The sequence below is a fragment of the Aspergillus pseudodeflectus genome (assembly GCF_044049435.1).
Source record: "Aspergillus pseudodeflectus strain CBS 756.74 chromosome Unknown BJX68scaffold_95, whole genome shotgun sequence".
Taxonomy (NCBI): domain Eukaryota; kingdom Fungi; phylum Ascomycota; class Eurotiomycetes; order Eurotiales; family Aspergillaceae; genus Aspergillus; species Aspergillus pseudodeflectus.
Window position 1 is genome coordinate 1 of NW_027263871.1, and position 15,977 is coordinate 15,977.

A 15,977-nucleotide genomic window follows, 5' to 3' on the forward strand; every position below is an offset into this window, starting at 1 on the left:
GCCTCGAATGAATAACAAGTCAACAACTTTAATCATTATGTTGGGAAATAAATAAGTATGGGGATACTAAGGCGGATGACCGCAGGTGTGTAATGTGGGAGTGGACAACAGCACCATACTGTAAGCGACGAGGTCAGATCAATGTCAGATGTTATGTACATAATCAGTCTTCACTCGCGGTCTATTTTTCTTTTGCCTGCGCTCCCAGAGTCTACTCTTGCCCTATTCCCGACCAAACTTGGAAGTAGACCCTCAGTAGTTCAGACACGGGCTTCACTTTGAGCTCTTCGGGATACTTTGAGAGCGCTCTTCTCAGATTGGTTGTCTCGTACAATGCCATGTTACCACCATCCAGGCCCCAGAATATTTGGCGGTTATCAACGCTATCCCTTAAAAGACGCCGCGTGCCTGGCCTGTTCATCGCCATACTCCGCAAACCTTTCGATCCATTCGCGCGGCGATACCTCCACAAGCGGGGGCGTGGCGAGCCGACTTAGCAGCTCAAAGGTTGCCTGGAAGGTGACGGTATTTTCCTGGTCCGGCTGGACAATGTTAAAGGCGTGACCGAGGTTGTCGACCGACTGAGACAGGCGCATCATAGCAGAGCAAACAAAGTCTACTGGGACGAGCTGGATTCGCACAGTGGGAGCCGTGGGCCAGTAGCCGATTCTGATACAGTTCATCATCAGCCGATTCAGAAAATCTTCCGCCTTGCCCGCCCCAGTTACACTGTGCCCGCCGACCAATCCCAGTCGGTGGACGGTGATTGGGAGGCCACTGCCCATTGCATCCCACACGATAGATTCTGCAACCCATTTGCTCTGCGTATAACCAATGTGCTGTGGCAGGTAGTCTTGTCGAATGTAGGACGTGAATCTTCGCGTATGAGCTGGCCAGCAACGATATCTGCCATACCGCATGCCGATATACTGGAAGCGTAGTGCAGGGGCTTCAGGCGGCCTGTGTTGGCAAAACGTATGATCTTGACTGTTCCTTCGACGTTGATAGCTCGATGAGCAGAGTAGGGCAATGTGTACTTGGCACAGACAGCGAGGTGAAAGACCACACTAGACCGCCGCGCATAGTACTCGGGGGATTGCTCACCCATCCCGAGCTCTGAGGCACTCACGTCCCCTGGCACAGCTACTACCTTGGCCATATTGTTACATGAAAAGCTGTACTTTGACATTGCTTCCTTGATCCGAGCCATTCCGGCGTCCGCATCAGGTGCGCGGACCAGACAGGCGACCTCTTTGACTTCCGGCAGGCCAGCGAGAAGGCTGAGTAGGAAGGCGCCCACAAACCCGGTTACTCCCGTTAGGAAAACGTGTCCCTCGGCTTCAGAGTCCACGCTCCAAAATTTCTCGAACGTTGACCTGAACAGTGTCCTCTGGGATGCCCAGCTTGAGACGTCTACTCTGGAAAAATGGCCACGACTGTGCCTAGCGCGTCAGTCCTGAGGAAGATTATCGGGTATAGAGACTATGGAAAGATAGGAAAAGAATGACTAACCTACCAAACTCCGCGGCAAGCGCTTCGCCCGTTTGTACATCCAGATCCCCACTCGCGACCAAGCCGCCATATTCCACCCTTGTCTCAGAAATGATCTTCAGGTATCATTTTCCAGCGGGGTTTGGAGAACCCACCATAGAACAACCGTGCCGCCGTCTTACCAATCCCATTTGCAGCTCCTGTGATGGCAGAATAAAAGGTTTCAGAGCTGCGGACGAAATGTGCAGAAAGGCGGGGAAGACATGCCTGCTATGATGACTACTTTCCCTGTAAGGCCCTTAAGAACCTCGGGGTCGACTTGAATGACAGCCATTATGCTTGAAAGGATTATGGTCAGTGATTGTAGGGATCTTTCTGGTGATATCTTTAGCTGGCAACAAACATTAATACTACGGCATTGCTTTATAACGTCGCCCATGTTGGTATAGTGGGCTTGTCGGGTGATGGTGACGACGTTAGGAGGTTCTATTACCCCCACCTGGCACACTATTTGACGAATTCAAAAATTACGGCCACTCGTGTTCCATTTGTCGCATGCAAATATCAGTTTTTTGCTTTTCTTACTATATTTGCACCCAGTAAGAGGTCTATATTATGGATCTTACACTTATACTTCTGATGACTGCGGCTTTCCTGCGTTATGTATTGACTTATTGTAAAGGTGCTGTGCCAGGTCACGTGTCCTTCCAAAGTCTTACCAAAAGACCAACATGAATCGCGAGATACCTCGCGATTCCCCTGGAACTCATTAAGTAACGCACTAGGACCTTGTAAGCCTGAGATCAACCACCACGTGGGATCCTCCAAGGCCTTACACTTATGGACGTGTTAACATGTCTTGAGCGCTGCTACGGATTCGGATGGAGCGTGGTCTACCTTAACAACCATATCTGGCTTCCATAATTGGTGATAAATTACCTACTAAGTGCCCAGAACACAAACGTTCAGCATGTCCGCAGGCACATCACCCCCATGCCGATGTTCGGCTCACGAGGGACGTAGCTGGAGCCTGGTGCACGGAGTACACCCCGCCCCCCATGGGCAAGCTAGCTCCCCCGCCCTACGGGAAGTGACCATCTATTTCGCAATTTAAATGGAGCAAAGCATACTCCATAGCCCGAGTGAACCCTACGGATGCAACAGGATACATGGGCACGGGAAGTGGACGAACCGATTCATGGACATGAGACCCTATTGTGCTTTTAATCGTCCCGAATGTGGAGGATGCGCTTCTATTTAAATTATCATCAAAGCCAAGTCAATGGAGCTATATTAGAGCATTTCAACTCATTCGCTAGGAAAACCCATCCAACCACACAAAATGAGCGTCGCAACACCTGAACAGCCCTTGAAAGTTGTGATCGTGGGCGCCGGCCTCGCTGGCGCCCTGGCCGCCCGCGTCCTGCGGGAAAAGCACACCGTGAAAATCTACGAGCGCATGCCAACGCCCCTAGAGGTCGGAGCAGCCATCAACGTCGGCCCTAATGGTGTGCGGATTTTGGACTCGCTCCATTTTGACCGGGCAAGGGCAGGCTCGCTGGCCGTGTGCGGGACCAAAATTTGGAATAAAGCGGGGGAGCTCCTGATGGAGAAGCACACCGATTACAAGGAGCAGTATGGCGCCGATTGGCTATTCCAGCATCGAGCGGATCTTCGGGCTGAGTTCCTGAGAATGGCTACCGCGGATACTTCTTCGGCCTCGGACGCAGATTCGTCCGGTGGTGGCGGTTCCGACATATACATTCCTGGCCGTCCAGCCGAAGTCTTTTGGAATTGCCCTGTGGAAGAGGTGGACCCTGAAAAAGGGACGCTTATTCTTGCATCTGGCGAGGAAGTCGCCGCAGATCTTATCATAGGTACGTTAACATGACTGGTTTCCGTTGAGGTCTGCGAAAAGTCGATACCTACTAACAATGCAATATTGTTACAGCCGCCGATGGAATCAAATCAGTTATCCGGTCAACAGTCGTCGGCGACGCTGCGTTCTCAACTGCACGGCCATCCGGTCTCTCTGCGTTCCGCTTTACACTGCAAGCAGGCGCTATCAAGGACGCAACAGGCGAGCTCCCGGAACTGCTCCAGGCAGACAAGCCGGTCTGTCTCTCCATGGTGCACTCGTTCGACGGGACGAAGCGATCGATCGTTATGTACCCCTGCCGCAACTTTCAATTGCTCAATTTCGTCTGCATCGTTCCGGATGAAATGTTGAAGAATGAAACCACCGAGTCCTGGACTGCAGCCGGGGACAAGGACGAGCTGTTGTCAATCTTTGGCGATTTCCCGGCATGGGTCGTCACTTATCTCAGGTATGATACTGCGCCCACTCCTTTTCTGTATCCTGGTATCCGCTTGTTAATTTTCAGCATCTAGAGTTGCAACAGAAATCAAGCTGTGGCAACTACGCGATCAGGACCCGCTGCCAACTTACATTCGTGGCCGAACAGTCCTAATTGGGGACGCTGCACACGCCATGACACCACACCAGGGTCAAGGCGGCACACAAGCGGTCGAAGACGCTGAAGGCTTTCGCCTGTTCCTGCAACCTGGGATAACAAGGGACGATGTTCCACGGTTATTAAAGGACTTTGATCGTGTTCGAAGGCCCCGCGCTAGCAGGATCCAGGAGAATACACGAAAGGCTGCCGACAAGCGCACGGCGGAGGAGGTTTATATGTATGAGAAAATCAATTGGACATATGGTGGAATTTTCGAGGAGCTGGACCGGTTGGACCTAAGCAAATAGTTGAAATGCACGGAAGCCACCGGGCGTGCTTGCTCCCAGTGAGTCTACTGGTATTATGCAGCAAATTGGATAGCCGGAAAATCTTTGAATATGACAAGTTCAATGTAGCGAGTGAAATACCATCGTCTCACTATCTGCATTTTAAGCCATCATACCGCTGCTACGTAGACGTTTCTAACTTGCTTTGTATAAGTTGTCTCAAACTGTGTTTGAAGTATGATTAGCTGCACACCACAAGGAGGATGCCCTGTTGAAACTGCCATAGGCACTCATAGGATTGCCCTGGCACATGTAGAAAACTCATCAAGGTGAAATGCCTACTGGACTGGGAGTGGTCGTTGCAGACCGGATCATCGCAGATACTTGGCTGAGAGAAACGTCTTCAGCTTGAACAAACCTTACTAAATCACAGGTCACTAGACTATACGACCTAACCTACTACACGAACTCACTTGAACGGCCACAAGAACGCTATCGGCAATGGAGTGCGGTATCATCTGAGAGGCCAAGCCGCCTACCGTGAAGGCGCGGATGAGGGGGAGGGAGGTGCCACTTCCGAAAGCGCCCAGATTACGTTCCCCAGCCAGAAAAAGCAGCTCCAGATACAGCATAAGGCAATTTGCCACTTTTACCAGCGCTCGGGTTGTGGACAGACTTCCACGAGGGGCCGAATTACCGCAGCTAGAGCTGTGCCAACGGACCAAGTGCATGCAACACTCCGAACAGCGGCTGGAGACGAAACCCATGACAATCATGTATAGATAAAAGCCTGTCGACATTGCCCTTGCTCTCTTCTGCCTCACTGATATCTCAAAGTTGATCCCATACTATCTCCGCTTGAATCTGTACAATCTTCCCCATCTCAGTAACCATGGGTTCGACCGCCGTTGAGCTCAACCCAGAAACGAGGACTCTTCTCCAACTGGTCAAAACACGCCGAACCATCTACAGTCTTAGCAACACATGCTCCATATCCGATGAAGCCGTTGAGACCATTATCAAGGACGCCGTGCTCCACGTCCCGTCATCCTTCAACACTCAGACAACCAGGGTCGTGCTCCTGCTCGGTGAAGAGCACCAGAAACTGTGGGATTTAACCGTTAGGATTATGGAAGGCTTAGTTGCTGCGGGGTCTGTTGCGAAGGAGATGTTCGAAAATAATACTAAGCCGAAACTGAATGGTTTTCGGGGAGCTTATGGGACTGTCTGTTCATCTGACTCTTCTCCTTCGAACCATTATCATGGAATGAAAGTGTTGCTAACTTGTCCAAGGTCCTGTTTTTCGTGGAATATGACGCCCTGGCAGAGATTAAGAAGAAGTTCCCGACGTACGCAAACAAATTCGATCCTTATGCCCTTGAGTCGAATGCTATGTCTCAGTATTTAGGTCAGTTTTCCATCGTTTTGGTCTTTAAAAAAAAGAGAATGAAAAAAAAAAAAAAAGGCTTGCGTTTGTTATCGTTTGCTATCTTTGATCTACTTAGCACTGTGAAACAATACTAATGTCTTTCAAAGTGTGGACGGCCCTTGCCTCTGAAGGCCTTGGTGCCAACTTGCAGCACTACAGTCCCCTCATTGACACCCAGGTCCAAAAGCAATGGAACATCCCCGCCTCGTGGAAGCTTGACGCTCAACTTGTCTTTGGTACACCGACTGGTCAACCTATTGAGAAGATCTTTGCTCCTCTGGAGGACCGTTTCAAGGTTTTTGGCAAGTAGCATCCTTACAGAGCGTCACACGATATACTAGCCAGAGCGCATACGAGAGAGGGTTTATACAATGAATTACTTCACACAATTATTTAGGTTACATCCCACGTACATTTAGGGATCCCTTGCCCTAATATTACTCTTGAAGGCTAAGAGCCTGTAAGGTATTTGTCTATACACAACACGACGGTGCAGTGCTTAACTCTATTCAGTCGGACAGGATGCCGTCTTTACTACGGGACTAAATCCCCGCAACTCCTTACGTTATCTGTGAGACGGTATCCTGCAAAATATAACAAGTTTTCCTCGGAAGCTCTATTATTGTAAAATATAGTAAAACAAAATAAATGACAGAAGGAAATTCGACCGCTTTCCCTCACATCAATAACAGATCTCCTCCCCCAACGCTCCCCGCCCCTCCACAACCAGCGGCGGTGCAGCGGCGGTGAAGGCATAAGCACGTATAACGCCCTTGCCCAGCCACCTTCAAGCTTTATATTCCTCCACGCATAATGTGTTCCCATTTGAACACGGGTTGCAGTGGTGAAGAACCAGAGAACTTCGCTTCGGAGTCGGACGCAAAAGAACCTCCGAGTGGAAGGGACAAGAGACAAAAAGGATCAGCATATTCCCGGGCCACAGCGCACGGTCCACACTTGCAGAATGTCGGATCGGAACCACCACAATTTGGTTCCCCACAGGGAGGAGTGATCGGCACCGCCATGTTATTCTCGGTTTCTCGCAGATGAGCTTTGCAGGTGATCGTCTACAGAAGTCGGGGATTAATGAGCGACACATTCATTGCTCCTCAGCGGTTTGCGCTGCGCAATAATCTCACCTGGGACGAGGAGGGTAATGCAACCTAGCGACTCAAAGCGGAGCGGCTGAATGTACCTTTTAGTTTTCGAATTGAGTGCTTTCCTATGCCCAGCTAGACTATATACAGCTTACTCACAAACTTTCTGGAAGATGGTGATTTAATGCCGGTAAAAAAATATCCCTAGATAACGACAGTGCTACAAAGCTCAAGGCGCCGAAAACCGCAACGGCAACCCAGGATGCGCATACTCCATGGTGAATTTATCCTTCTTCTCTGGAGGTACGAAACTGGGCGGGAGGGCGATTTTAAAAGATCGGAAGAAATAAGCGAGTACAATGGTAACCTCTGCAAAAGCGACACTATGCACCGATGATAGTCAGCGTTCGCTTCTTCTTTTGGGTGGGGAATGATATCACGAGTGGACCGTGTGGGAGTGAGGGCTTACTTTTGACCAATACACATCCGGGCACCCTTGGAGAAGGTGCAGAGGTACTGATCCAAAGACTTTGATTCGGGCTTCAGCCAGCGATCGGGGTTGAATATGCGTGCATCGGGACCCCAGATGTCCTCGCTGGTGTGCATTGTATATGCCGATATCGAGACGATTGACTACCGGAAAGCATATTAGCAATTTTGCACTACTGTATTTTGAGTTAATGGGGTGACGCACTCCAGGAGGAATGACTTTGTCATCGACAACAAACGGCGGGGCATTATGCGGCACGATTCGAGGCAGGCGTCCGGGTACAGCCATGCCGATGCGGAGAGATTCCTTGACACACGCCGTCTGGCGGGGAAACTGTCAGTTTTCGAGATCCAGAAAGCGTAATGACATCGGTTAGCCTACCAAGTACTCAATCTTTTCCAGCTCAAGGAGTTGGAAAGCCTCGCCGTTGCCGCTGTACGCACCAACGCCACCGAGAGCATTGACCAATTTGGTATGGATTTTTGGGTTGGAAAGAATGTGCATCATGCCGGCTGTCAGGGTGGACGCTGTTGTGTCGGCGCCTGCAATGAGGATATCCAAGGCCTCTGTGACCTTGTTTTGGTGGGACAAGGAGGACAGATTATCAAACACGACAGGATGGGAGGTGGTATTTCCGTGAATTTCGTAATGATTAAGACAGCTTTCCGCATACTGGTGTAGGAGAACCGATATTAGTTTCCAAGCCACTATCAAGAAGGTACACTAGTCACTGGTAGGGGCAGTAAATACCTTGAGCATTCGGAAAACATTCACCAGCTGCGGATCAAGTCTCTCAACCATTTTATCAGGCAGCCGCCCAGCAACCTTCCTAAGAAGGGGAAACTCCTGCATCTTCCACAGACTTCCTGCAACCGCGTCAAAAGCAGTAAGGAACCAAGACTCGAAGGTGGTCTCCTGCTCCTCGAGCATGTTGGCCGACTTGGCAAAGGCAAACTCCATGATCACCTCCGTTGTTAAGCACCTGAGTGCGTCATACACATTGATATCGTTCTTTTCTCGTAGACGGTCGATCTTCTTAATCATAACCCGCGCTTTGTCGTGGATGATAGGTTCGAGCTTGAATACACCGGCACGAGAAAACACGGGATTCAGAAGACGGCGTCGCTCCTTGTGCATCTTTGCATCGACCTCGGTGAAGACCGTGTGCGGGGAGTTGAATGCTTCGTAGAACTCGCCCCATTTGGGGAAGGGGTTAGCCTGGCTGTAGATAACCTTGTATTTTGAGACGTCGGTTATATGCAGTTCGTTCGGGCCGATTCGCAAAGCATTTGTTTCTAGTCGGAGTCAGTGACAAGATAAAAACAAATAGGGTAGGCTAAACGAACGGTACTTCTTGTGTAGCCTCTCGAGTTCTTCCTCTGGGAATCCGCTATCGGTGACTCTGTAAATCCAGCGCCACGATGTAGCAGCATTTGTTGGACCTGGAAAGGACGCCAACGGATGGAGATAGAGGTAATAGAGCCTGCTCAGTAGAAAATATGCGGCCAGGACTAGCAACGCTATCGCCGCCAAAAATACAAATTGATTCCTGTCGTCTTGATACATGGCGGCGCCTTGAGCTCGAATGACCACTGAAATGAGAGACCGCAGACCCAGAAGCTGCATAGGGACTTTATATAGAGCGAGCGCGAGGCCTGCTTGGCCGGAACGGGGCGGCAAGCAAGCTCGAAGATCAACACCGTTCAAGCCCTTAAAGTATTGGAAGGAGTAGTAAGGTGGAGAATATAAGCCCCTCTATCTACTATAAACGAAAAAATAGAATCTTTACAAGTCCACGATGATTACTATAGTGCTTGTATCCACGCAATAATGCCACTCGGGCGATGTGGACCACATCCCGTTAAAAGTGGTGGCATCCCCGAACATTATCAGCTGTCTAAAGTAGCAAGAACAGCTTGGATAATTCGGGCGTCCAAGTCCGATTTGAGACTCCGAACGCCGCATTTCCAGTAATGCACAAAGCGTATGACTAAATCAAAGTCTCAGACTCCCTGGGCCCCACTCATGTTCCAAGGTTCACGATAAAACAACGATCCGCAAAGAGGAGTCTCGGATTTAAAATCTGGCCTCGGACTCGGCGCAGGGAAATCCGAGTTTTAAGGTCCTGGTTGAGGATACTTGCTAGCTGAAGCCGTCGTCTTAGCGAGGCCTGGTTGGTGCTGATGCTGCTGTATTAGCTTCCAAGTCCAGAGTGAGATATTTTTCGTACGGTGACAGAAAGGTGTCTCAGGTAACTTAGTCGTGATTCCAGGATTTGCTTTCATACCACCAGATTTACTGAGGCAGGGTAGAGTGCGAGCAAAGGGCCCATCAACCTATTTAGGCTGGAGTCGATGTGGTGATGATTTACAGAGGGAGATCTTTACCCAATTGAAGGCAATGCTGCTATTATGAAAAGGGAAAGGTTCAGCATGGGATGTGGAGATCTCGGCTTCCCCGCTTGCGTAAATTCTTGCCAGCCCAACCTTGAGTCTTCATATCTCAGCTCGGCTGAGTTCGATATAGACACTGTAGGCTACCAGCAAAGTTCTCTAACAAAATGGAACTCCCAGCGTCAAATAGTGACAACCTCACCCGCCCAAAGCAAACGACGACAAAGGACCAATTCGCGTGTGACCAATGTTCCGCGAGGTTCAGGAAACCGCAACATCTAATGCGCCATGCTCGCCGGCATCTGCAAGACCGACCGCATAAGTGTCCTTTCTGCTCGAAGAGTTTTCAAAGAAAGTAAGTAGGCTAGGATGATACTCTTGAAGGCAAGATTGACCTGTTCAGGGACTCTTTGAAGCGACATGTGGCCACCCATGGCAAGGAAGCCTCTGGTATATATGCTATCCGTGCGGCGGCTGAATCAACCCGGGCAGGTCACGCATGCAGGGAGTGTAGTACCTCCAAGAAGCGCTGTGACGGACTCGATCCGTGCTCTCAGTGCGCGAGAAAGGGCCAGAGCTGTACCTACGATTACCGGCACGATAGGCAGAACACGCTCCCCTGTGACGCGATGGGGAGTTATGCAGCCTGGCGTTTAAACATGCCCCCATGTGAATCTGCGTCCGCACCCGCCCGCCCGACAGACGTCGAAGACAGTATCCCTACCCCTTCCACTGGCCATAGTCAACCAGCACCCCTCACCTATGATCCGATGGTCGATGACGGTCTCAATGTGGGTCAAAACTACAACAATTCCGAACTGAACCAACCCAGCAGATGGTCTCAGCAAGACCTAGCATTCGACCTTATGTTCGACCCATTCGTTTTTTGGGGCTCAGAGGAGACACCTGGGATGTTAACTAATCCACTTTCAAACGGCAATTTTGGAATCACTACACCTACCGTAAATCATGATATTCACTTATCGCCTGGAGGCCACGCTATCCAAGGCGAGTCTTCCAGGCAAAATCGAGAAGCAGAGACAGCCCAGGTAATCGACGTTCACCAAGCGAAGGGACCGGAAATCCAGATACTACGACTTGCTGACCTTCCATCCAACGACCGCGACATACTGGTTTCCGAGCAATACTACCACGTCCCACGCATATCTGAAAGCATCTACAACAACATCTATACACATTATGTTCAGCAATGCGATGTATCTCACTTGCAGGCTTTTCCAGATGCGGAAGTCCTAAACACATTCATGCAATTGTATTTCGAATTTTGCCACCGGGAGCTCCCAATATTCCACCTTTCCACTTTTGATCCGTCGCCTGACTCGTGGATACTCGTCGTCGCTATCATTGCAGCCGGGTGCAATTATTCTATGTGTCAGTACCGTCGAGAAGTGTCTGAGGCTATGTTGGCACTTCTGCATCGCGCAATTTCCCAAAAGGTGGGCTTATTCGCCTTCGTGATTTTCTTTTCCTGCTATACGAACAAGAATAGAAAAGCTTACTAATATTGCCCAGATAGCCGATAATAACCATACGAATGGTGACCTCCCACTAGCTCAAGGCATTTTCCTCTTCAACTTATGCCAGTTGTTTCATGGTGCAAGAGGAGAATTCTTGAAGCTCCAGTACCAAAGGAACATCTTGATAACGCTTTGCCGCCTCCACATGGCCCAGGCGAGCTCAATGTTCAATATGGAAGTTTCCCCTGATGCTGAAGGTCACCACGATGCCTGGCAAGTCTGGATTCGAGAAGAGTCCTGGCGACGGTTAACGTATGCAACGTGGAGTGAGTGGCCCTTTGCCAAATGAAGCCCACCTCAATCCGAGCTTTACATGATCGCCACACTAACAGCTAGGAAAATAGTGCTTGAATGCTTCCAGTGGATGTTGTTTGATACGCAGCCCATACTAGCTTCCTGGGAGCTGCGTCTCAGTCTACCCTGCCGTGAGGATTTGTGGAAGTGCGCGAGCAAAAGCCAATGGGCCGATCTCGCAAGCATACCCGAAACCTGTATTGCCTTCCCTGTCTTTCATTCCAATCGCCGCGACAAGTGGTACCGAGTAGTCGTGGCATCACCGTACTGACAGAAGACCAGTAAGCGAGCCGAGCTTGGCGACAATCATGAGCACACCCAGTGCCTTGACGGGAAGCATTCGCTCATTAGGCAGCTATGCTTCGCTGATCCTCATACTCTCCTTCTCTGCCGAGGAGAAAAGACAGCGCCTTTGTCACGGCTACGATGTTTATCATTTGTACTTGCTCCCCCACCACATCATCTCCGATCCTTTTTCCTCCTTTACCCCCTCGATACGGCTCTAACTAACTACGATTGACAGAGTCTCAAACTCTTATTTGAAAGCACAGTCCGATCTGCTGGGCGACGATAGCGGAAGCCATCTCCAATCATCAGGGCTAGCACCCCTACGCCAAAAGCTCTTCTTAGCTCTTTCCATACTACATCGCGTGCATCTAAGGATGCTCTACCGGGCCTGCGGCTGGATGACAAGCAGCAAGGACCGAGAAGCAGCAAAGCAAGAGCTGTTCGCTCAACTGTCCAACGATAGGAGCACGGCCAGGTGCACTCTGCGGCATGCAGCCTGTCTCTTCCGCCTCATCCGGACACAGAGGAAAATGACCTTCTGTGACCCGCAGATGTTTCTTATTGCTACGCTTTATATCTGGTATCATATTGACTTTGAGAGGGCTGGAAGCGAACGCTTTCAAAGTCACCAAGATAGCAGCAGTTGTAGCAGCGGTGGCAATACCCGGGAAGGGTTGTTGGACCGCCCGCTGCGCATTGACCAGGAGGAGATGGGTGATGAAGACACATTGGAAGAATGGATAACGAATGGGGACCAGAGACGGCATTCGCTGCATATTACTGGTGTTGGCATATTGCAGGAAAAGGATAGCTGGATCCGGTTGTTGCAGGAGAGTTTGCGAGTGCTGAGGCATGAGAATGCATGGGCAAGGATGGGGAGGGGCATTTCTCAGGCATTGGAGATGATACTTGAGAGCGGTACCACTTCTTTTGATGGAAAGAATCCCCGTCAGGGGACTGACCGATAGCTAGATGGATATCATTGCCAGCCAATAGCTGCACAGCACTAATACTAAAGGGCTAGTTTGCCATATTTGCTATTCCCGGCCTCCCGCGTCTTAACTATCTCCTTGTCATAGATACCTGTATCTTGAGATGCATGTGGCTGGAAACGATCCATGATCGCGCTACATTGTCGATAACATGCCGAGTTTGTATGTCACGGAAACAAACGAGCTGTCAAATCCTTGGGCCAAGTTAGAATAGAGAAATCGGGACCCCGTGCGCCAAATGTGTAACACGCGACGTGGAGTTCTCCTCCACCATAGCAGTCGCGGCTTCAGTATCGGTTCGGTATGGCTTTATAGGACTGAACATAAAACCACCAGTCAGTCTCTTCGTATCAATCAAGCAAGACTCTCGGGAACAAAGACACGGTACGACATACCTCTCATCATGAAGGCACCAAATAGTTGATAGCGGCTCATCCAACCACCGCACCTCATTCAGCACAAACTGCGCGGCTGACCCATCAAACGGCCTCCCATTGAGGTTCGCCCTCCCTGCAATCCCTAAGATTGCCACATCCGGTTTGGGGTCCAGACTGCGCATAATCCCCTCGTAAGCGCCCAAATGTGCGTTCCAAAGAAGAGTCCTTCTCTCGTTAATAAGGAAATTATACATCAATTGACCACCATCATAAGCAGAGAAGACATTTCGCTTAGTGTCGCTAATATATTCAATGAATGATTGCAGTCCCTCGTCTCTACTTTCGACCGGAACTCGTTCGCCTATTTTCAGTAGGCCATACCGCATACCCACGTTCAAATTAATAGTACACAGGTACGGATGAGCCGCACCTGTATATACACGTCCCGTGTCCATGATATCCGGTATCTGCGCATGCGTCCCGGGCATTAGGCAGTGCAGCGATGGCCATACATGGACAGAGCATACGGCTAGGGAAGGGTCTGGCTGATGGGGTGCACCGGGGGGTGCTGATGGTAATAACCTTCCCTCCCCCCTCGCAGCTGCATCACGGACCTCGCGCGTGAAGAGTGGGATGCGCTCCCCACCTGAGACGGGCAAGAGTTGCTCATCAGGAACGCCGGCCTTCTGCAGCACATTGATGGCTTCATAGTCTCCGATCACAATGGCTCCCGTTTTAAGTGCAAGTCGATCGGCGCCTGGGAGGCTTCATCAGGTCAGCATCATGTTGCAAGTACTTGCTTTCGTCGCAGGATTAAAAAAAAAACGCAGAAAGAAAGAAAGAGGAAAAAGGGAAAGGAGACAAGTGACGTGATGGCGTAAGGACTTACTGGTCGAAGTGAGCGTGAGATATGAAGATGTAGTCAGCCTCAACGACATCATCTATCCTGAAGGGGCTATAGAGGCACGAAGGCTTGTCTAGCCAGGTGTCTAGAAAGAGGGTGAGCCCCTTTGCCTTCAGTCGGAGGGTAGTGGCTCCTAGTTATTCAGAAGTCAGCCACTTTACCCAGATACCACTCGCACGGCGCCTCTATCAGAGTAAGCTTTCATACCGAACCATTCCAATGTTGTCCTATTTTCGACGAGCCCGCTCTCCATTGTAATTGTAATTTGACAATTATGTACCTAACACGAAAACGCTGCTTCGGGGACGGGTCTGCTCTTTCATCATAAAGGTGAGTGCTCCGGGCTTTCAAGTAGCTTAAACGGGGATAAACCCTCTCCGCCATTTATTTCCGGAGGCGACAAAGCTCACAAGGTTCATTTCCGAGTCACGTCTGCAGAGGTGATCAAAGGCGGACTCCACTCCATGGGCTGATGTGGATGTGCCGCCCCGACACTGCAGTGCGTCCATTGAGGGGCCCCCGAGCAAGGACAGCGCCCGTGGGGTCGCTCGTCCCCCACACTCCACAAGGAATGTCCGAGCCTGGGGTTAAAGACTACATCCGGGCCGTTGAAGTACAGTAGGTTTCCCTTGACGACGAACAGAAACCACTTTGCAATTGGATTGGATCGATTAGAACAGGATTGCATCTCAATGACGGACGAGACCCCCTTCAAAGTCATCATAATCGGGGCAGGCCTCTCCGGTTGCTTGTTTGCCAACGGGCTCCTCCACAAGGGAATCGAGGTCGCCATCTACGAACGTCTACCGCAGCACAGCAAACGCGAAGGATACCAGATCCGCCTCGGAGCACCCGCGCTAAAGGGCATGCGAGCCTGTCTAACACCTGAACAAATCGATGATATAACAGCCAAATTCGGGCGCGCGGGCGGATCCCTCAATCGCGCCCCTGTCTGGTATGACCATCGGTTTCGCGTCCTTTTGGATCCGAGCCGCCTTGAGTCGTATCAGAAGTCGGCGCCTATTAGTCGAGTTGTATTGAGGGATGCGCTGGCTGAGCCGCTTTTCCTGGCAGGGAAGCTTGAGTATGGGGCGGAATTTACTCAGTACGAGATTGTGAGACGGACTTGTGGGCGTGAGGGTGTTCGGGTTAAGTTTTCTGACGGTCGTCATGATGAGGGGGATTTGCTTATTGGGGCTGATGGGAGCCACTCCAGGGTAGGTCCCGCCTGTCTGCGCTGCTGAATCAAGTTGAATGGCAGCTCACAGATCAGATTAACATTCAACTTGGGTTGAACAACATTCATCAAATCAACACGCACATGAGCATGGTTGCAAAAGGCGATCTTTCCGTGAGCAGATACTACTCAATGAGCAAGCACCTACAAGAGAAAGCGGTGCTCGCATTTGCAGAGAACAAAACCATGTTCTTTTGTGGTATGCTAATTCAATCACCGACATTCCTTCTCCCGTGGTACACCATAATATAGGTCATGCTAACGACAACTGCTAGTCTACTCGCCAGAAGATCGGTCTGGAGGTTATGACAATTCAATGTCATCAACCATGTTCGGACTGCATGTGCCTACGGAGCAGTGTCCTCCTGACCTATCAAAGCGAAGTACGGCAGAGAAATGGGATTTTATCTCTCTTGCTCTTCGCGGTTGGGCAAAGCCATAGTATACCCCCAAACATATTTCTTATCGTTGACGAAGTTCGAGTGGGCCGCTGACTGCCTGCTCTAGCCAGGATATTATCGGCCTTGGCGAAGGGACCGACGTTTACGTCTATCAGGCTTGAGCGAGCGAGCCCCCGCCCAGGAATTGGCGGCGCAAGGCGCAGGCACAGGCGCGAGGTGATGGTCGCGGCCACCCTCGGGTTTGGCTCATGGGAGATGCAATGCATGCCATGTTACCAACGCGGTAAGCTGTCCTTTCAAGTC

The 15,977-nt window shown here is 50.5% G+C and overlaps 7 protein-coding genes across 7 annotated transcripts; 4 read left to right on the top strand and 3 right to left on the bottom strand.

Moving 5' to 3' along the window:
• Positions 1–383: 383 nt before the first annotated feature.
• BJX68DRAFT_272979 (uncharacterized protein) lies at positions 384–1,159 on the bottom strand (the record flags this gene model as incomplete). Its single annotated transcript, XM_071047327.1, has 2 exons — positions 384–669; positions 729–1,159. The coding sequence occupies 2 exons, from the start codon at positions 1,157–1,159 to the stop codon at positions 384–386; spliced, it is 717 nt and encodes a 238-aa protein (XP_070892597.1).
• Positions 1,160–2,833: 1,674 nt separating this feature from the next.
• BJX68DRAFT_280156 (uncharacterized protein) lies at positions 2,834–4,255 on the top strand (the record flags this gene model as incomplete). Its single annotated transcript, XM_071048879.1, has 3 exons — positions 2,834–3,368; positions 3,443–3,818; positions 3,883–4,255. 3 exons carry the CDS (start codon positions 2,834–2,836, stop codon positions 4,253–4,255), a joined length of 1,284 nt encoding a protein of 427 aa, XP_070892598.1.
• Positions 4,256–5,126: 871 nt separating this feature from the next.
• BJX68DRAFT_259518 (Nitroreductase-like protein) lies at positions 5,127–5,973 on the top strand (the record flags this gene model as incomplete). Its single annotated transcript, XM_071043703.1, has 3 exons — positions 5,127–5,459; positions 5,528–5,642; positions 5,771–5,973. The coding sequence occupies 3 exons, from the start codon at positions 5,127–5,129 to the stop codon at positions 5,971–5,973; spliced, it is 651 nt and encodes a 216-aa protein (XP_070892599.1).
• A 1,016-nt stretch (positions 5,974–6,989) lies between these two features.
• On the bottom strand, positions 6,990–8,816 carry BJX68DRAFT_259519 (cytochrome P450; the record flags this gene model as incomplete). The annotated part of the gene is made up of 6 exons (XM_071043704.1): positions 6,990–7,143; positions 7,230–7,393; positions 7,455–7,571; positions 7,632–7,922; positions 8,001–8,545; positions 8,597–8,816. 6 exons carry the CDS (start codon positions 8,814–8,816, stop codon positions 6,990–6,992), a joined length of 1,491 nt encoding a protein of 496 aa, XP_070892600.1.
• Positions 8,817–10,302: 1,486 nt separating this feature from the next.
• On the top strand, positions 10,303–12,731 carry BJX68DRAFT_272983 (transcription factor domain-containing protein; the record flags this gene model as incomplete). Its single annotated transcript, XM_071047328.1, has 5 exons — positions 10,303–11,100; positions 11,177–11,447; positions 11,526–11,672; positions 11,758–11,914; positions 11,999–12,731. The coding sequence occupies 5 exons, from the start codon at positions 10,303–10,305 to the stop codon at positions 12,729–12,731; spliced, it is 2,106 nt and encodes a 701-aa protein (XP_070892601.1).
• A 229-nt stretch (positions 12,732–12,960) lies between these two features.
• Positions 12,961–14,289, bottom strand: BJX68DRAFT_272984 (MBL fold metallo-hydrolase; the record flags this gene model as incomplete). The annotated part of the gene is made up of 4 exons (XM_071047329.1): positions 12,961–13,072; positions 13,151–13,897; positions 14,022–14,169; positions 14,244–14,289. 4 exons carry the CDS (start codon positions 14,287–14,289, stop codon positions 12,961–12,963), a joined length of 1,053 nt encoding a protein of 350 aa, XP_070892602.1.
• Positions 14,290–14,728: 439 nt separating this feature from the next.
• On the top strand, positions 14,729–15,835 carry BJX68DRAFT_272985 (FAD-dependent oxidoreductase; the record flags this gene model as incomplete). The annotated part of the gene is made up of 4 exons (XM_071047330.1): positions 14,729–15,253; positions 15,310–15,472; positions 15,549–15,714; positions 15,781–15,835. The coding sequence occupies 4 exons, from the start codon at positions 14,729–14,731 to the stop codon at positions 15,833–15,835; spliced, it is 909 nt and encodes a 302-aa protein (XP_070892603.1).
• Positions 15,836–15,977: the final 142 nt, after the last annotated feature.